Source organism: Puntigrus tetrazona, chromosome 24, assembly GCF_018831695.1.
Source record: "Puntigrus tetrazona isolate hp1 chromosome 24, ASM1883169v1, whole genome shotgun sequence".
NCBI lineage: Eukaryota > Metazoa > Chordata > Actinopteri > Cypriniformes > Cyprinidae > Puntigrus > Puntigrus tetrazona.
In genome coordinates, this window is record NC_056722.1 from 2,807,393 (window position 1) to 2,827,392 (window position 20,000).

Genomic DNA, 20,000 nt, shown 5'->3' on the forward strand with positions numbered 1-20,000 from the left:
TGCGTCGCGTGTGTGTGTGTCTGCGTGCGTGTGTGTGTGTCTGCGTGCGTGCGTGTGTCTGCGCGCGTGTGTGTGTGTGTCTGCGCGCGTGTGCGCGCGCGTGTGTGTGCGTCTGTGTGTGTCGCGTGCGGCGTGTGTGTGCGTCTGCGCGCGTGCGCGCGTTCGCGCGCGCTGCGTGTGTGTGTCTGCGTGCGCGTGTGTGTGTGTGTGTCTGCGTGTGTGTGTCTGCGTGTGTGTGTTCATATGTCAAATGTTTTTTTGCCTCCAGTCTGAAGATAAAGATGACGACGATCTTCACACTTCACCCCACGACTGCACAAACATGTACAGAGACATCCTTTAATCCAAACAGAGCTTTTAATAATAACCGTAAGGTGTCTGGAGCAAATACTTTATAACAGCTATTTTTCCCAGAGTCAGCGTGGTCCAGACTGACGGATCGCCGTCTGTTTTGCGTTGTCATCCGTTGGGTTCTCGAGAGCGGCCGCCTTCAAACACCAGCACACGTGTGCCAGCTAAAGGGAAGAGAAAACACACGGACAACAGGAAAAGAGAGATTTCCGATTCCAGCCTTGATGATCCCGATGAAACCGAAATCAAGGAGATGATGTTTGCCTCCACACCTTTACAAAACAACAATCAGGAAACAACGGTTAGACACAGTCAGACCGAAGTGGGGCCGCGCAATTACGACAAAAATCATGATTCCGAGCTGAAAACATTACCTTTATTGCTTTTTTATAGTATTAAACCTCAAATGATAATTATATAGTGGATATTCTTTAAATAAAAAAACAAAACTATTATAATGTTGTACCAAAACTAAGATTAAAACCATTGAAAAAACTATTTTGAAAAAACACTTTTTTTTTGGATTTTGAACAATTGATTGATTGAACGATCACAGAATTAACTGTGAAGCCCCAGTCCAAAGCAACACTTACGTATTTAACTGTTTATATTTACTGTCTATATTTGTAGGATTCAAAGACGAGGAAATGTTTGGACCAGCACAAGCCTCACAAAAGCCAAATCCGGAGCCAAATCGTGGCTTTTCCATACGGTAATGCAGTTCTATTATGAGCCGTTAGTTCTTGAAGCGAGGTTGAATGGGTTTAATGATGTTTTTTGTCACAGATCAGAGCTGGAGTGTTGATCCAGGAGCTGATCTGGATCGGTATGATACAGAGAGCCCTCCTCAACTAGAGGTACACATTTAAGCTACCATTTAAAAGGGGTGTTTTTTATTATTTAGCAAGAAAGCATTAAAGGGTTAATTCACCCCATAATGAAAATTGTGTCATTAATTACTCATCCTCACGTCGTTCCAAGTCCTTTGTTTATCTTTGGGACACAAATTAAGACATTCTTGATATCCTTCATAGACAGAAACATAACTCTAATTCACTACGGGGTGAATTAACCCTTTAATTTGATCAAAAGCGACAGAAAAGATGTGTTTATCATGTTACAAAAGAATTGATGCTGTTCTTTTGATCTTTTTTTAATCAAAGAAGTCTGGAAAAAAACGTATGGCGACTAGTAACTAGTAAAAGAAAAATCGTTCTGAAAAGAAAAATGAACAGAATTACAATTAATGAAGAGGAGTGTTTACTCCGGTTGTGATAACTAGTGTGTATGATTTCTGAAGGATCATGTGACGCTGAAGACTGGACTAATGAGGCTGAAGATTCACCTTTGATCGCGGAAATAAATGACATTCTACAATACATTTAAATAGGAAAAAATATTTAGTTTTGTTCATTCTTGTAATGTTTCAGAAAATTGACCAAATAAATGCCACCTTGGACTACGAGACTCTTACTGACCACGGACCGGTCAGTTGAAGATTTTAGCTGTATGTCACTAAAACGAAAAGTAAAAAGTATAATGTCATTTTACCTCAAATTGCTTTAGGCCAGAGCAGACGTAGAACCGCTGGACACTGACTGTACGTTTGTGAGTCACAGTCTGCTCCTGAGGGGACAGAAGACCACGGGACCGTCTCAAGCCACCGGTATTACGTGAAGGAACGGCTCTTTTGATTGGTTTCTTCAGATGAGTGTCTCACCCACCTCTGCTTGTGACTGATCCACAGGAATTGGGCAGAAGGCAAACGACAGCCTTGCTGATATTTTCGATAAGACAGGATGCGGAGAATACGAGTCGTGTCCGCAGGAAGAGAGCTTTGATCCTGAAGGAGACCGGACGTATGAGGAAGAGAGAGAGGAAGGTGATGATGATGAGGAAGAACGCGTAGCAGCAGGTAATGTTGTGTTTTCCGTTTCATCATTTCCATATATTGGCTCTTCGGGTATTCCGGTCATTTTGCTGTGTTTTGTCCTTCATCTTTCAAACCTTTTTAACAAACGTGTTGCGATTTTGTTCAGATGAATCCTGCCGACCTGCGGATCCTGACCAAGTGACGTTCAGCGGCGCTCGATCCGGCAGGTGAGTAACATACGATGCTTTCCTTGGTAATAAATGGTCTTGTTGAGCTGCTTTGGAAAGATTTATATTGTGAAAATCACTATACAGATAAATTAGAGTTTGAAATAATGTTACGTTATGAGTAGTGCTGTCAAACGATCAATCGCTTTCAAAATAAAAGTTTTTGTTTTTATTACGTATATATAAATACACACGCATGTACATATTTAAGAACTATATGTATGTGTGTGTGTGTGTGTGTGTAAATGCATGTAATTATTTTCTAAACATATGCTGTGTCTGTAAATTTATATATTATTACAGAAGCTTTTTTTTTTGTTTTGGATGCAATAATAATTTGACAGCACTAGTTACGAGCTACTAATAAATATATATGTGTATGTGTGTGTGTATTAAGCACATTTACAATTCATATTTTGTATTTTGCATTAGTTGTAGCAAGTTTTAATAATTTTGATGTGCTATTGTTATCTTTACTACTCTTTATTATTTATTTTTGTAAATATGTTTATATTGTTTTTAATATTTTTTTATTAATTGCATTTCTGGTTCAACTACATAAAAGTTAAAACATTTGCTTTGGCGACTATCTAAAATATTTATTTATTTCATTTAATGCAAACCGCTTCAGATTGCGAAGCTTTAAATGCATGTGGCGCTAAAAGTACAGCGTCTTAAAATCAACAAACCAAATGAATAAAAATGCTTCAAATAATAAAGTTCTTGTTGGCAGATGAAAGCATATCTTTAAAGACGTGTGAGGTACATCTTTTGCTTTCTGTTTCAGGAGTAAGTCTTTTGCTTGTGTGGAAGTGGTGCGTAAGAAAGACGAAAGGAGAAAGCTGAAAGGCCACTATTGTAAAGAGTGTGAAAATGTGAGTGAGTTTCTACATTATAAGACCACATGCATCTTCTTTTTCTAAATAATGATACCATTTGATCATTTACAGTGTTTCTGTTTCATTTCTGTTGCTTCAGTACTATGCAGACCTTCCAGAGGAAGAAAGACAGAAAAAACTATCTTCCTGTTCGCGTCACCGCTACCGCTACATCCCACCTTCCACTCCAGAGAACTTCTGGGAAGTGGGTTTCCCGTCGACACAGACCTGTGTGGAAAGAGGTACTGCCTTTATGTCTTTTTCAGCAAATGAACAAGCCAAATTTTTAAATCTGTATAACACAAATAATGCAAAATTACATTTATACGAATTGCATTGCATTGCATTGTTTCATTCTTTTACTGCATGCTTATTTGATCAGTTTAACTTGGTCAAGGGAGCATTTAAACAATTTAATTTTTTTTGCTCTCAACAGGCTACATTAAAGAGGACGACCAACCGGACGCAAGGATACGCAGGAGACGGCCGTACCTCGCCACGTTCTCACCGAAAGCCAAGTCACAAAAACATCAGCACTGAGTGCGTCCGTTATAAGATGAAATGAATGAATATGCAGCTCCGTCTGCTCACGTCCCGAATTATAGCTGCTTGCTTCATATGTACTCAGATTTTATGAAACGACTTAATAATAACCAAAGTAATAAACAAATCTTGTTTTGTCTATAAGATTTGACATTTTGTAAACTTGATTTTGAATCATTTGTAAAAAAAAAAAAAAAAAGAAATTTATACTGTAATAAAATAATAATAAAATAGTTTTTTTAAAGCGCATTTGTTTTTGTGATTGTGCTAAGTTTCAGCAGAAAAGTTATTTAGCAAACAGGATGGAGAAAAAAATTTATTTTCCTGACAATAAAATTCACCTATTGTACTTTTTATTCTTTTATGTTATTGTAGGTTTTTTTTATTTAACCTATAAAATATTCTTAATATTGCATATTTTTAGGCATTAATAGTTCATGGTGATATTAATGATTTTTTTCATTTAATTAAAATTTTTGTTTAATCTTAACTTTTGTTCTCTTAAAAATATTTAATCTAATTTGATTCTCCTGGTCAAAAATGACTGGCATTGTAAAAAAATCGCAAATTATGTAATACTAAAAAAATTAACTTTTCTATCACACGATTTCTGTTTATTTTTTTAAGGGTGATTTATTATATCGATCAGACTTTACCCAATTTTTGATTAAACATTGCCAGATTTGTCCAAAAATATTTACTATGGAAAGTTATTCTGTGTGCGAAAAAAGTCGGTACGTTATATATGTATTTGTGTATCTATTTATACATATCTGAAATATTTATTTTATTTAATGCAAACAACTTCAGATTGCAAAGCTTTAAATGCATGTGGTGCTAAAGAATGCGGTATCTATATTTAGGCTATATAAAAATACACACAAATGCATGTATATATTTCAGAAAAATATGTAATGTTTATATATGAAATAAATATTTATAATATAAAGTTATATGTAAATAAATGCATTTAAATACTTTCAAAATATATACTGTATGTGTGCGTTTATAATAAATATACACACATTCTGCAGACAAAAACTTTTATTTTCTATGCTATTAATCCTGATTCATGTTTGACGGCATTTTCGGTAGGTTTTAGGTTTAAGAAACTCCTCTCCTGCAGTAACACAACATGAGGGTTAAACTAAATGCTTAAAGCTTTGCTCTTGAAGCAAAACCAGTTGAACGTCACCGAGGTGGTGAGGAAAACCACGTGTGACTCTTGAAGTGTGCTTCAGTTTAGGAGAGCGTTTTCTGTGGTAACAGCACTTTCTGTCAGGTTTCTTTTTGATATGGAGCGCAGACAGAGGCAGGCGGCTCTCTCTTTCCTCAACAACATCTCGGTCGATGGAAAAGCAGCGGAGACGACCGGGGCTCAGAGTCGAGCTGAGGATGGCCCCGCATTCTCGCTTTTAACATCTGCTCAACCATCAACATCTGCAGGAGAACAGCAGCCCGGTAAAGAGGAGGAGTGTGGAGGTCAGACGAGGAGCGAAGTCAAGACATCTCTTCTGGACAGGGAGAACATCTCCAGAGAGATTCAGAGGTTGAGCAGTTTAGCTGGATCAATGACAAAAATTATATATATATAAAATATATATATATATATATATATATATATATATATATATATATATATATATATATACTTTTCAATTAAGTGATTTTGGTGCATTTAAAAAAATGTCAGGTGGCGCGACTGTGAGTCATCTTAAAAATGAATGTATTATAATTTGTAAAGTGTTTAGAAACAAAGCATTTACTGTTTTTTTGCAAATTGTTATTTCATATCTTTGTTCTAAGTTCAAATAAATACAAATAGGTAAATGCTTTGTTTCTAAATAATTTATTTATTGAGAACTTTTAAAGATTTGATAAGCAAGCTTGATATTTTTCAAATACTAATATATATACATATATATATATATATATATATATATATATATATATATATATATATATATATATATATAAATTCATATTATACTTTTCAGTGAATTGATTTTAGTGTATTTTCATGTAGCTTTAAAAAAAATGTCAGGTGGTGCGACTGTGATTTATTTAAAATTCTAATATGAATTTATGCGTACTTATTCTTAATGTTTGAACAATTGCAATAGGTGTTATTTATTTTGTGAGCACTGCAATGTAGTATTTATTTTATTTGTCTTTTCTTTTCTTCTTTCTTTTCTTACAGCAAGCCTTTTAAGTGTCATGAGACCAAGGAGCAGCAGACGAGTTCATTTCATCAAAAACATGAGACAACACGATACTCGCAATGGAAGGTATATTCCATATATAATATTACCATTTATTAGTGCTATAAGCACATATTAATGCTTTTTTCTACATGACCTTAGTCTACATCCCTAATTTTATCCAATGATTTTAAACAAGTCGCAATTAATAGTGTCACATATTTACAATATGATACATATGTGTGCCATATGTGTTGGAGTGTTACCAAAATGTTTTCTAAACCAGTAGATTTATGTAAATATAACCGTCTTTACGCAGTATTGAGTGAGATCTGCGTCAGCAGACCGAAACACAACAGCAGGACCGAGTGGCTCTTCTGAGGAGAACAGCACGTGTTTATGACAGCGTTTCTAAGATCAGCTTTGAATGAATCTTTCAAAGCACTAATTTAGATTAAAAAGTGTTCAATTAAAGGGTAGAAAAGATGTGAAGTACATTGAAAGGGAACGCTCTGCAAACACTGAAGTCATTCTAAAACAGGTAATAATGTTGGTGTTCCCGTAGGATAGTTTTGATCAGCGCCAGAAGAGCTCTGTACGGGATGTTTTCTGTCCTGCCCTATCGAGACTTCAGCCAGATCCAGTGAGTCCTGCTTCTATTTACATCAGATTTTGACTACAGGTCATCTCAGACCCATGTGTCGTCTACAGCGATCAAAGGATAGACTGCGTCCATCAGAAGATCTTCAGCGGAGCGTCTGGAGAAGCTGTGATTGGTTTCTATGCTGCCGAACCTGGAGACAAGGGCAAGGTGAGGTCCAGATACTCATTCGGTCCATTCTGGATTTTAGGTTTCTAATATGACTAATATTTAGTTTCTCAATCATCAGACGGTGTCGTACACAAACCTTCTCTCTCACACGAATGCTTTGAGCGGCAGCAGTGGTGCCGACATCTTCTCACAGCATTCTGGGTCACAGTGTGTTTTGAGTTCAGCGTGTGACGTCCTCGCTCAGACCGGAGTAAAGAGAGGTTAGTGAGGAATTGTTCACATTGCTGTCTTGTGTACTTCTTTTAATACATAAATAAAGCTTTTAGACACATATCAATTTAGGAGTGACAGCACATTTAGTTTTACATATAAAGTGCACATTAGTTTATTATTTTTATTTATATAAAAATGTTTATTTTACGTTTATTATAAGTGCACATTAGTTTATTATTAATTGAATTTTTTTCACTTCAAGAATTCTAGAATTTATGTATACATGTTTATTTATTAAATCATTCATAATTTTTTGGAAGAATTAAGCATTAATTAAGAATTAAGTTTTGTGTGTGTGTGAAAAAAATATATAATAAAAAAAAAAAAGGTCCTGCTGCAGCAAAGCTAACCAAAAAAATAAAATATATATATATATATATATATATATATATATATATGCATGTGTGCATGTGTGTGAAAAAACATTTTTAATATATTTTTATTTTTAATAATTTTTATAAAGTTTGTTTATATATATATATATATATATATATATATATATATATATATATATATATATAAATACATTATATTTTTATAGAACTTATAGAAAATATGCATTTTTTTATTATGAAAAGACTTTTCTTATTATGCTATTATGTATTTTTTCAAAATAACTTAATTTCCGTTCTTCCTTCATTCTGTTGTTTTAATTAAATAATAAAAATATATATAAAAAATATTTTTTTAAATATATATTTTAGCTTTTAATAAAAAAAAGAATTCCAGAAATCCCTTTATTTATAATCTTTTTTACGAACACGCAGGATTCAAAGGGAAAAACATCGATGACTATGACCCAAATCTTCTGGATGATCCACAGTGGCCATGTGGGAAACACAAACGAGTGCTGGTCTTTCCGTCTTATATGGTGAGAATAAAATCAGTCGACGCACATGAAGCCTGTCACACAGCATCATATTTCTTCATAATGTTATTATAGTAACATTTCGCATACGTCACATATGCTTTATTTTGTATCTCATGAATGAAGTTCAAAATAATTAGAGATGTGTATTGATTTTTTCAGACGACGGTCATTGAATACGTGAAGCCGTCCGACCTGAAGAAAGACATGAACGAAACATTCAGCGAAAAGTTTCCACACGTTCAACTGACCCTCAGCAAAATCAGAAGGTAAAGACTCACAGTTACCCAGCTTAAGCATTTTTACTGTACCTCTTACTTTCTTTTACCGTGGCGTTCTCAGCCTGAAAAGAGAGATCCGTAAATTAGCCCAGGAGGATTGTGGGTATGAAGAACCGACCATTGCGATGGCTTACATCTATTTTGAAAAGCTCGCCCTGCACGGTAAACTAGACAAGCAGAATCGTAAACTTTGCGCCGGAGCCTGTATCCTGCTCGCTGCCAAGATAAGCAATGACCTCAAGAGGCCGGAGGTCAAACACCTCATAGATGTACGTAAAGCTATATCAATATCCGCCGAATCAATCTGAAGGAGCATGTTCATTCATTTCTCACTGGATGTGCGTTAGAGACTGGAGGAGCGTCTGCGGCTGAGTCGCAGGGATCTTCTATCGCTGGAGTTTCCTGTGCTGGTGGCTCTCGAGTTTAAACTGCATCTGCCTGAGCGCGAGATCTTACCACACTACAGACGCCTCTGTCAGACCCCCTGAATCCAGACCAGACCGGACCCTCAAGACCCGCAGCATTCCTGCTCTTCAATGTTTTAGAAGTTTGTTTCGTGAGCTACACACCATGTAAATATATTAGTGTTGTTAAGAAATGTAAGTTTTATTTACATAATATATGTACCATGTAAAAATATATTATGTATATACACATGTAAAAATTAAGACTGTGTTTTATGTTTATTAGTTTTATATTATGTATATAATATATGTATGTATGCATGTATGTGTATATTTATTATGTATTATGTATTAAGATAAACACATTTATATATAAGAATATATATATATATATATATATATATATATATATATGTATATGTATATATATATATATATATATATATATATATATATATATATATATATATATATATATATATATATATATATATATGTATATATATATATATATATATATGTTATATATATATATATATATATATATATATATATATATATATATATATATGTATATATATATATATATATATATATATATATATATATATATATATATATATATATATATATATATATATATATATATATATATATATATATATATATATATATATATATATATATATATATATATGTATATATATATATATATATATATATATATATATATATATATATATATATATATATATATATATATATATATATATATATATATATATATATATATATATATATATATATATATATATATATATATATATATATATATATATATATATATATATATATATATATATATATATATATATATATATATATATATGTATATATATATATATATATATATATATATATATATATATATGTATATATATATATATATATATATATATATATATATATATATATATATATATATATATATATATATATATATATATATATATATATATATATATATATATGTATATATATGTATATATATATATATATATATATATATATATATATATATATATGTATATATATATATGTATATATATATATATATATGTATATATATATATATGTATATATATATATATATATATATATATATATATATATATATATATATATATATATATATATATATATATATATATATATATATATATATATATATATATATATATATATATATATATATATATATATATGTATATATATATATATGTATATATATATATATATATATATATATATATATATATATATATATATATATATATATATATATATATATATATATATATATATATATATATATATATATATATATATATATATATATATGTATATATATATATATATGTATATATATATATATGTATATATATATATATATATATATATATATATATATATATATATATATATATATATATATGTATATATATATGTATATATATGTATGTATATATATATATATATATGTATGTATGTATGTATATATATATATATATATATATATATATATATATATATATATATATATATATATATATGTATATATGTATATATATGTATGTATATATATATGTATGTATGTATGTATGTATGTATGTATGTATATGTAATAAAATACACACACACACATAATAAATATACACAGTACACACACATATACTACATGAACAAAAACTTATTTTGGAATGCGATTAATCATTTGACAGCACTAAAATAAAGATATGTAATATTTTATTTTATTGCTTCTCTGTTCTGATATAATTTTATTTATTGACATGAGGAAAAAAACAGATGGTCAATGAAATGCTTTTATTTAATGTTGCAAAAACTGATTTAAAAATACTAAGAAAAGTATGAAATAACTTTTCTTATTTTTAACTCAGTTTTATAATAGAATACAATACATGGGTCAATTTCATAACAGAAGCTTTAGAAATGCAGCATCATAAAATGTGGCTCCAGAATACAGTAAATGTCAATCATTTCAAACAGAATCACAGTATTTTTTGGAGGTCTCAATTTTAGGACTTTTTTCTATATTGAAAAACTCTTTATATTATAACCGTCAATCAATCTGCAATAATTGTGAATCATGTTAACGTAGAAAGCATTTTACATATAACACTAACATGTTTATTTCGACTGACATTACGTAAAAATGAAAAGCAGAGAGTTATAGGTGTAAGAGTACTGATGAAAGGTGTGACAGTATTCAGGATATGATCCAGGACACTCAAAAGTAAACACTGCAGGACATTGATGTGCAAAGCTTGAACACTAGCAACAATTATTATGTTGCTGTGAACAAAAAAAATCTGAATCAAGAGACTACTATGAACTGGCCATATTAAAATGCAGGATTAACAGAATCATGGTAAACCTGGTATTTTTTTCCTGCTCTTTCTGGTTTACCGTGTAACTATGAAAGCACGTTTCCACCACAGAATAAAAAAAGATGTGACTTTTTATCTCCCAATTCGCAAATAAGTTTAAAGCTCACATTTTTAATTCAGAGTTTACGTTTTGCTTCTTTTTTTTTGACCACAAAATAAAAAAGATAACTTAAAGTTCTCACAGTTCAGACCTTTATTCCATAAACTGCTAATATCTTTTAAATTAATTTTTGCTTTAACAGATTTTCGAGAAAACGTCAGAATTGTGAAATATAAACTTAAAGAAGTAACAAAAAATATATAATTAAATAATAAAGATTTTTTTATTTTTTATTTTTTTTATCTTGGGGTGGAAACAAGCTTCCATATGCTGCTCAAACTACAACATGCAAAAATAAAAAAAAGAAGAAGTTGTAAAGTGAAAATAATCTCAATGAGGCAATTTTTCTTTGGTCAACTGATAAAACTCCTGTAAAGACCTGGAGTGACTTATTTGGAGAATCTTTAAAGGCACTGGCCATATTCATCAACAAACTTATTTAAACCTGTCTGAATACACAAACAAGGCCTCTCCGGCATAGTTCAGGGTGATGCTAATAAGAAAAAACAAAAACAATATAACATTTCTGTCATTATTTCGCGTCATACTGTAAGCAAACAGATAGCTTAAACTCTATAGCAGTTGGGAACTCACCAGCACAGAGTCACGGGGCTGAGCGCAGTGTCGAAGGCAGAAAGGGAAAGAGAAAGGCCCGATGCCAGTATCTGCACACAAGGAGAAAAAGAAATCCAATGCACCATTTATTACATTTACATTTTTATTACAAGCGCCGCAATGCACGTGATGTGAATCCGGGCCTGGCGCTCTAACAGTCCCGTCTGGACATACTCGATATAATTGCGCTTCAAAAATATAATTTTAAAGGGTCTGCCTCACCTTAGCCAGGAAGAACCAGATGCCACAGTGCTCCTGAGACAGGCTGCCCTTCAATTTCACGGTTGCCAACATCAAACAAAAGCTGAATATAGCACTACGGGACAGAACGGAGCGAAATTAAACAACTCGACTTTTTTTTGGCATTGTAGATATTCAACAAATCACGCTAGCTTTGATGCATCAGTCACCTGCCCAAGCAGCCAGTGTGGAAGCTATATGAGGTCAGGAGAGGGAAATCTAAGGCACCGGACAGGTCACCTGAAACACGCAATGCAGAGGAGCACACATGAGAAAATTATAGAGCTGCGGGCCAAAATAATACAGTAGCTTAAAATGCATTTTATTACCTGTCGAGTATGCAAGCGAGGCGAGTAACAATGCACTAAAAAAAGAATTAAAAGGGGTTGAAAAAAAAGTATATATATATATATATATATATATATATATATATATATATATATATATATATATATATATATATATATATATATATATATATATATATAGTGTCAAAATTCACTTTAAATTTATTTCATATTATTTCATTTACCTGGTCATGTAATTGATGAACTGCTCTTCAAGATCACTGTACAATCATACATTTAAAAGAGCACCTGTTATGCACGTATTTAGAGTATAAAAAACTATTTTGAAGGTTTAAGGTCAGTACATTTCTTTTTTACTATTCAGTAAGGATGCATTCAATTGATGTTAATAGGAATGCCAAGTACAAAAATCCCACAATTTCCACGAAACTCAACTTCGATAATAATAAGAAATATTTCCTGAGCAGCAAATCAGCTTTGCATCACACTGATGAATAAAACCGCACGATACGTTCAAACAGAAAACGGCTATTTTTAACGGTAATAATAATTCACCGTTTTTTAAATCAAATAAAAACAACCTTGGTGACTTCTTTAAAATATCCCCAAACTTATAATAAACAGCAATGCAAGTAAAACATGAAAAAGTACCTCAGAAGGTTTGTCTTCGTGTTCCTCTGGAATACTTTATATGCGCCTAAATCAGAAAACAGATGAGAAAAAAAAACACTTTCCGGGACCGAATTTTACGATTTAACAGATAAAGCCACACCCACCGACACAGAACAGGTGGAGGAACGCCCATGTGTAGCCACCGGGACCAAACTGAGAGACGAAATGTTTCAAACCGTAAAGAGGACGTGTAAAATTAATATTTCTACTGTTACAGGAAACATAAATACATGCTCAGAGAAAATGGCGTGAACTTACCCGGGGATTGTACAGCATAAGGCTGGTGGCAGATCCCAGCAGCATACACACACTAAAATTAATATAATATAATTAAAAGCACATATAGATTTGTCTTTCCTTCTTTCTTTTTAATACAGTATTCGTATTTGATTACAAATACATTTTAAACACATTTACTACAAAAGCAAAATTCCATAAGACATTACATTTATTTTCTAATAAAAAGGTATTAAATAAAAGACTACAATCCTAAAACAAGGAAAATATCTGCATTTTGTAAACTAGGCTATTTCATTTTTTGTACATTTCCTGAAAACAACGCTGTCATTTTTCTTCTGAAGTACATATATGTTAAAGCGGAAAACAAGATTTCGATTTGTTTTCTAGTCAAATCTTTTTGCAGCGTTAGTTTGAGCGCACGAGCATAAACGAGCTCTTTTCAAGTCATTTTGGAAAATCTCGCTGAGAGAAACGTACCTTATTAATTTCGTCCATGGTGGCTTCTGGTTAATTAAAATATAGAGAAAATTAAAAACAGTGATTGGCACCGACACATGCTTATCATATGCGAAATAGTATTGCATACATCATGGAAGTGAGCCGTTTTATTTCTAATCCAGTTTATGAGAAAGAAAAAAACCCATTAAATATTATTCCCAAACAATAGAGACTGAAATCAGACTCGCCTCTCTGTGAGTTACTGATCCGATAAGAGATGCGAAGACTTCTGAGACGTTTTGCAGGACGAAGAAAAAAGGAATGGGCTAAAAAAAAAAAAAAAGAGAGTCGAGGCATTCAGTATAACCACAGAAAAGACACTAAAGTCCATATTTAAAGATATTTTTGTTGCGCTTACCAAAAGTGACAGTGCTTTGGACCCTGCATAGATGTTTCCAATAAATAAGAAGCACCCAGGAAGCTGGGAAAATGCTGCATATCTAAAAAATAACAACAGCAAGAGTACAGATGTTAATAAACAGATCGCAGTAGTGCATAATAAAATGTATAAGCCACCAGTAATTATCCATATTTTATATTTAGTTACCTGGAGAAGGCATTTATTTCAACCAAACCCAGTTTCCATGTAACCAGCAGCAGAAGAGCTCCAGTGGATGTCTGCCAGCTGAGGAAAGTTAAGGACGAGGATAAATGTTGAAATGTCATGTAAACAAGGAACTAGATTTCAAATTTAGCCCAAGTGATATTAGCATGAATACTTACCCCTGGAAAATGGTGGGAAATGTAAACTTTAAGATAGACAGGACATACTGTAAATTACAAAGCAGTTATACATTTAGTGTATTCGGACGGCATTACCATCATTTAACTATCTAGAACACGCAGCTAAACCAAAAAAAAAAGTATTTTAGAAAATGCACTGTTGTACAATACAAAAACAGCAGCACTGATGCTGGCACAAGTGCATCAAAGTCAGTTTACCTTATTCGTGAAATAAGATGCAGTGAAAAAGGTGCAGAAAACTAGAGCAAGAATCACACGAGCAACATTCATTGGATTTGGTGCATCAGTAACTTTGGTTGCACAGCTTCTTTAATACTCTGCTTTAATGTTCTGACATCTTATCTGTACTTCCTCTGTGCTGTAGGCCACGCCCACTGTGACACGCAGCACATTTTAAACCAATAAAAGCCTCAGTGAAATGTGAAAAGCCAAAAACAACACAAACTATAATTAACCGGAATTTTCTGATACAACCTAAAACCGTTTTTTTTTTAAATGAAAAAATAAGATTTTTAAAGACAAACGCCTTTTTATTCTGTCCCTTTCGTCTCCTTTTACTTTATTTTTTACAAAACAATAAACAAAACAAAGCAATAGATGCAAAATAGTTCAAAGCAAATGTATTCACGATAACAATAGAAACAGAATAGCAATGTATAAAATAAAATAATACACAGTGAGTTTAAGATAATATAAAAAGTATATATATATATATATATATATATATATATATATATATATATATATATATATATATATATATATATATATATATTACTGGTATGTTTTAATTATAATAATTTAAACAATAAATTCGATTATATATAATTTATTTAAAAATAAAATCAATTTACACATTAGTTATATAGTTGTGATGGACATAAAAGAGATATAAAAAACATAAAAATGGACATAAAAACCTTTTTTGAAATCCCAAATAAATCAGTAATACTTTTGTTTGTTTTCGTTCGACTTTTATTTTGAAAATCCGAGTCGTGCCGTCATAGGGGTTGTCTGTTGTAGGTTGTGTATCTCACATCTATTTTTATCTGACACAAAGTCGGTAACGAATTAGCTTGTCGTTTTAAACCACGTTTTAGCGGTTTTGGTCAAGAAGCAAAGTTACCCGTTTTGTTAAAGTCGACATCGTCGAAGTTTTACTCTAGTAATCTACGCGATAAAGTGTTGCAAGCGTCTCGTTTTTTTTTAGTCTCGTTCGAATCTAAACCTTCTGTCAACCAACATGGACCAACTTGAAGTAACTACGAAAGAAACCAAGGTGAGATTTCCTAGTTCCTGTCGAAGTTTTGGGGCAAAAAGCTGTCAAATGGTAAAATATGAATTGGTTTGGTACAAGGCCTGTGAACCATTACACAACAGAAGGGTGAGTAATGACTGTAAACCTGCCTGACGTGTGGTGACTCACTTCTGACCACAGCATTGAGTTAAACTTCACCCAGTCGGAGCATTTTTGAATGCAATAGAATAATAAAAGTTTATGGGTTAGGTTATGCATGTGGACTCTCGACCTGTAAGGTTAAGTAGGCCAAATAAATATTTCGATACAGTGCCGTTTCAGCATTACTTTGTTATACCCATTATAAGCTTTTATTGTAATATTTTTACGTGTTCCTTTTAGTTTGTGCTTTTGTCATCCGTAGTTTTCCATTAATGTTTCATATGCGGAAAAGTGTTATATTTCTACATATGTAAGTGTGTGTATGTTAAATGTTAATAATAAAATATATTCGAAATCTTTTTATTTGACTGGTTTCATGTGAGGAAATGCGTATCAGTGAGGTTATTAAAGGGACGGTGCGCTTGAAATGCTTTTTAGTTCTGATTCTCATTGACTCCCATTGTATTGTTTGTTATGTTCATGTAATGAGAACCAAAACTGTGCCAGTGTTCTTCAAAATGTCAACCGTAGAAACAAAATCAAAGGGGTGGAACGTTTCTGGAAATTCTCCAAAAATTTCAGAAAGAAGCCAGAAATTCAACATTTTCAGTTTCCTAAATTTGTGCATCACTAGTTTGAAATGACTGATGACAGGCTGGTGATTTTGGCACGTTTAACAGGACTTTTATTCTGCTTTTAAAATGAGCCTTACCTCTGGCCATAGAGTGTGTCGGTCGCTCATGTCTGTCGTGTGTTATTTTTCCAGAGCCCATGGGGCGTTCCTGTCCTGTCACCAGCTCCATGCTCTCTGGCTGATGTTATGAGCGAGCAACTGGCCCGACAGATGCATGAGGAGGGCGACACTTTCCCAGATATCCCAGAGTGAGTGTCAAACACCTACATATTAAATGAGCAATGTTACGAGTCTAATAGTGGGTCACTTCTATATATAGAAACAATAGTAATATATGATATAGTCACATAAAACTTGGCTTTTTACTACTTGCTGTACATAATTTAATTTCTCAACCGCTATGTGTTGAACTTGTTTGACTACAAAATCATTCATTGGCTATTTAAATGCAAATTGCTAAAGCAGCAGCAGCGGAATCCTCCTCATAAAATTATTTAAAGTAATTTTGTCATGATTTCTGAAGGCAGAGACATCTTTGGTATCCGTACTATTATTATTATTATTATATTTTCAGTACCGATCTGGACCTGAGCTGCGCTCCTGAAGCAGACACGGCCAGCGATCTGATTCTGGCCCAGATGCTTCAGATGGAGTTTGATCGTGAGTTCGACACTCAGCTGCGCCGGGAGGAGAAGAAGTTTAATGGAGACAGCAAAGGTAAAACGCATATATATGTAAATGTGCATCCCTTTATTACCGGTGAGACTGAAACGATTCACAACACGCGCTATTAAGTCCCGTTATGAATCAAATGATTCGCAACACGTGATCCGAATTGGAGCACTTCGAATCATTTTGCAACGCAATGGTACAACTGACTCTGGTTTCCAAAAATCTCGTTTGATACTTTTTTTTTTTGCTCGCTCAGTCTATATATAATTTATTCCTTGTTTGAATGTTTTTAATATAATTTCCATTTTAGTAATAAAAACGCCATAATTACGTGACACCCATTTACTTGCTTAAAAACATGGATTTATCATGTGTGTTAATGAGTCACACTAACATTAGGATATAATTAACCTTACCCTGGAGGGAAAAAAAGTTTTAAAAAACACCACGCCCTCTGCTTTTTTCACAAATCGCACCCTTTAGTGTGTATATATACATTTTAGAAACATTAAAATAAATGTATTATATTGAACTTGAAATTATGACGAATGTTACTACTGTAGAATGTTCTTTTTAATGTAATTAATAAAAATTTAAATTGGTAAATAATAGTAAAATTAAACCTTTTTATAAAATTAATCTTTATTATTTTTCAGGATCACAATTTTTTTTCTCACAATTTTTCTTTTTTGTTTTCATTTTAACAAAAAACTCAGTTATGTTTGCGAAAAAATAAAAGGAATTGTCAAATTTCTTTTTATTAATTTTTATTAAGCCATCAAAACGTAAAGTGCAAAATTTGGGGAAAATAAAGCAGATTATAATAGAGCCATACGAGTCATTTTTAATGTAATTTAACCATTAAAATGGAATACAGAGAAAGGAGGACAAAAAAATAAATCCAGAAAAATTTAAATGCATAAAATAAGATACATACATAAATAAACAAGCACACATAAACGTTTATGCATGTATGTGTGGTTAAAAAAAACAACCTCTTAACAGTTAACTTAATTTCCAGTCTCCATATCGTTTGAGAACTACCGCATGGTTCATCCGTATGAGGACAGTGACAGCTCTGAAGATGAGGTCGACTGGCAAGACACCCGCCATGATCCCTACAGAGCTGGTGAGCTTGTTTGTGCTACGCAGAAAATCTTATTTTTCATATTATAGATATATATAAATCATATTTTCGTGTGCCCTTAGCAGTTAATGTTTTGTTACCTGACTGCATTTGATTTACCAACTCAGACAAACCGACAACGACCCCTAAAAAGGGATTCGTTGGGAAGGGCAAGAACATCACCACCAAACACGACGAGGAAGTCTGCGGACGGAAGAACACGGCACGCATGGACAATGTAAGGCTTGTTCACACATCATCTAAAATGAGCCGTGAAGTTGTTCTTCAGTTGTAATCGCTCCGATCTCTGAATGCATCTGCGCAGTTCGCTCCGGAGGTGCAGGTGGGAGACGGGATCGGCATGGACCTGAAGCTCTCGAACCATGTTTACAACGCTCTGAAACGCCACTGTCACACCGAGCAGCGTCGTAGCGCTCGGCTTCATGAGAAGAAGGAGCACTCTACTGCTGTGAGTCGTTTTACACCTTTTTAATTTAATGTGTTTTTTACATTTTATTTGATAGAATTTTAGGGCTTTTCAGACTGTGGAAGAAAAATATGCATGAATAATGCAAAGAGCCCAACCCATGTGTAATTTTATTTTATTGTTTAGCTTATGTTAGTTAATTTTATTGCAGGGATTTTCAGACTTATCAAACTATATATTAAATGTAAAGAGCGCGGCCCACTTTGTTTAGTTTAGTTTAGTTTAATTTATTTATTTTTAATTTTTTTGCACTGCTATATATATATATATATATATATGTATGTTAATTTTTTTTGGTTTGTTTGTTTTTTTTGTTTTGTTTTTTTGTTTTTTTTTTTTTCGTTTTTACTTGAGGTTATTTTGGTTAACCTTATTTTAGGGGACTCAACAAACTGTAAAAGAATGCAATGTGTAAACTTGTATGCACTGACTGTACATTTTATGTCCTGTTCTGCTCAGGAACAAGCTGTGGACCCCAGGACCAGACTGCTCATGTACAAAATGGTGAATGCTGGGATACTGGAGAACATCAATGGCTGCATCAGCACAGGAAAAGAGTCTGTGGTTTTCCATGCTAATGGAGGGAGGTGTGTGCTTTGCACCATAGTGTGTGCATCTTGCAATTAACGCAAGTGTGTATTCATTAAGTGTTTATCTCGATGCGTCTCGTGCAGCTTTGAAGAGAAGATTGTTCCAGAAGAGTGTGTCCTCAAGGTTTTCAAGACCACGCTGAATGAGTTTAAGAACCGGGACAAATATATCAAGGACGACTACCGCTTCAAAGACCGCTTCAGCAAGCTGAATCCTCGCAAAATTATCCGCCTGTGGGCCGAGAAAGAGATGCACAACCTCACCAGGTGACAAACAGATTCATTTGACTGTACAAGACAAATATACACACGGGACTGATTTTCAACAAAAAAAAAATCACTTATTTTTCCGTGCCGTTTCACCATTTCAGGATAAAGAAAGCAGGCATCCCGTGTCCGGAGGTGGTGATTCTGAAGAAGCATATCCTTGTGATGTCTTTCATCGGAAAGGACCACGTTCCTGCACCTAAACTGAAGGACGCTATTCTGAGTTCGGAGGATATGAAGAAAGCTTACTTCCAAGTGCTGAACGTGAG

General features: G+C 32.8%; 5 protein-coding genes across 6 annotated transcripts in view; 4 read left to right on the forward strand and 1 right to left on the reverse strand.

Annotated features, from left to right (window-relative positions):
• rbbp8 (retinoblastoma binding protein 8) overlaps window positions 1-4,157 on the forward strand; it is a 7,585-nt gene extending 3,428 nt beyond the window's left edge. The window contains exons 9-19 of one of the 2 annotated variants that reach the window (XM_043226302.1): window positions 269-324; window positions 415-652; window positions 982-1,063; window positions 1,138-1,208; window positions 1,782-1,838; window positions 1,918-2,017; window positions 2,099-2,266; window positions 2,391-2,451; window positions 3,239-3,326; window positions 3,430-3,571; window positions 3,766-4,157. In XM_043226302.1, the coding sequence (XP_043082237.1) occupies window positions 269-324; window positions 415-652; window positions 982-1,063; window positions 1,138-1,208; window positions 1,782-1,838; window positions 1,918-2,017; window positions 2,099-2,266; window positions 2,391-2,451; window positions 3,239-3,326; window positions 3,430-3,571; window positions 3,766-3,869 (1,167 nt within the window). In that variant the 3' untranslated portion in view covers window positions 3,870-4,157. The remainder of the gene's footprint in view (window positions 1-268; window positions 325-414; window positions 653-981; window positions 1,064-1,137; window positions 1,209-1,781; window positions 1,839-1,917; window positions 2,018-2,098; window positions 2,267-2,390; window positions 2,452-3,238; window positions 3,327-3,429; window positions 3,572-3,765) is intronic. The other variant, XM_043226303.1, reaches the window with a different exon arrangement.
• Window positions 4,158-5,167: 1,010 nt separating this feature from the next.
• On the forward strand, window positions 5,168-8,381 carry LOC122330179 (CDK5 and ABL1 enzyme substrate 1-like). The gene is made up of 7 exons (XM_043227047.1): window positions 5,168-5,354; window positions 6,073-6,160; window positions 6,639-6,716; window positions 6,785-6,884; window positions 6,964-7,105; window positions 7,886-7,989; window positions 8,149-8,381. Exons 1-7 carry the CDS (start codon window positions 5,168-5,170, stop codon window positions 8,257-8,259), a joined length of 810 nt encoding a protein of 269 aa, XP_043082982.1. The 3' UTR covers window positions 8,260-8,381.
• Window positions 8,309-8,819, forward strand: LOC122330180 (CDK5 and ABL1 enzyme substrate 1-like; the record flags this gene model as incomplete). Its single annotated transcript, XM_043227048.1, has 2 exons — window positions 8,309-8,536; window positions 8,615-8,819. Coding segments are annotated over 2 exons (369 nt in total), but the record flags the coding sequence as incomplete, so codon positions are not given.
• A 1,721-nt stretch (window positions 8,820-10,540) lies between these two features.
• LOC122329774 (transmembrane protein 241) lies at window positions 10,541-14,919 on the reverse strand. The gene is made up of 15 exons (XM_043226344.1): window positions 14,755-14,919; window positions 14,536-14,582; window positions 14,360-14,437; window positions 14,171-14,252; window positions 14,001-14,078; window positions 13,792-13,817; window positions 13,333-13,384; window positions 13,179-13,227; window positions 13,054-13,099; window positions 12,627-12,662; window positions 12,424-12,458; window positions 12,265-12,334; window positions 12,077-12,170; window positions 11,834-11,904; window positions 10,541-11,732 (listed from the first exon to the last, which is right to left on the reverse strand). The coding sequence occupies exons 1-15, from the start codon at window positions 14,824-14,826 to the stop codon at window positions 11,675-11,677; spliced, it is 894 nt and encodes a 297-aa protein (XP_043082279.1). The 5' UTR covers window positions 14,827-14,919; the 3' UTR covers window positions 10,541-11,674.
• Window positions 14,920-15,554: 635 nt separating this feature from the next.
• Window positions 15,555-20,000, forward strand: part of riok3 (RIO kinase 3 (yeast)) — a 6,740-nt gene continuing 2,294 nt past the window's right edge. Inside the window, exons 1-9 of the mRNA XM_043226310.1 lie at window positions 15,555-15,835; window positions 16,722-16,837; window positions 17,164-17,306; window positions 18,283-18,390; window positions 18,516-18,625; window positions 18,713-18,856; window positions 19,334-19,461; window positions 19,549-19,731; window positions 19,836-19,995. Of these exons, the coding sequence (XP_043082245.1) occupies window positions 15,800-15,835; window positions 16,722-16,837; window positions 17,164-17,306; window positions 18,283-18,390; window positions 18,516-18,625; window positions 18,713-18,856; window positions 19,334-19,461; window positions 19,549-19,731; window positions 19,836-19,995 (1,128 nt within the window). The 5' untranslated portion in view covers window positions 15,555-15,799. The remainder of the gene's footprint in view (window positions 15,836-16,721; window positions 16,838-17,163; window positions 17,307-18,282; window positions 18,391-18,515; window positions 18,626-18,712; window positions 18,857-19,333; window positions 19,462-19,548; window positions 19,732-19,835; window positions 19,996-20,000) is intronic.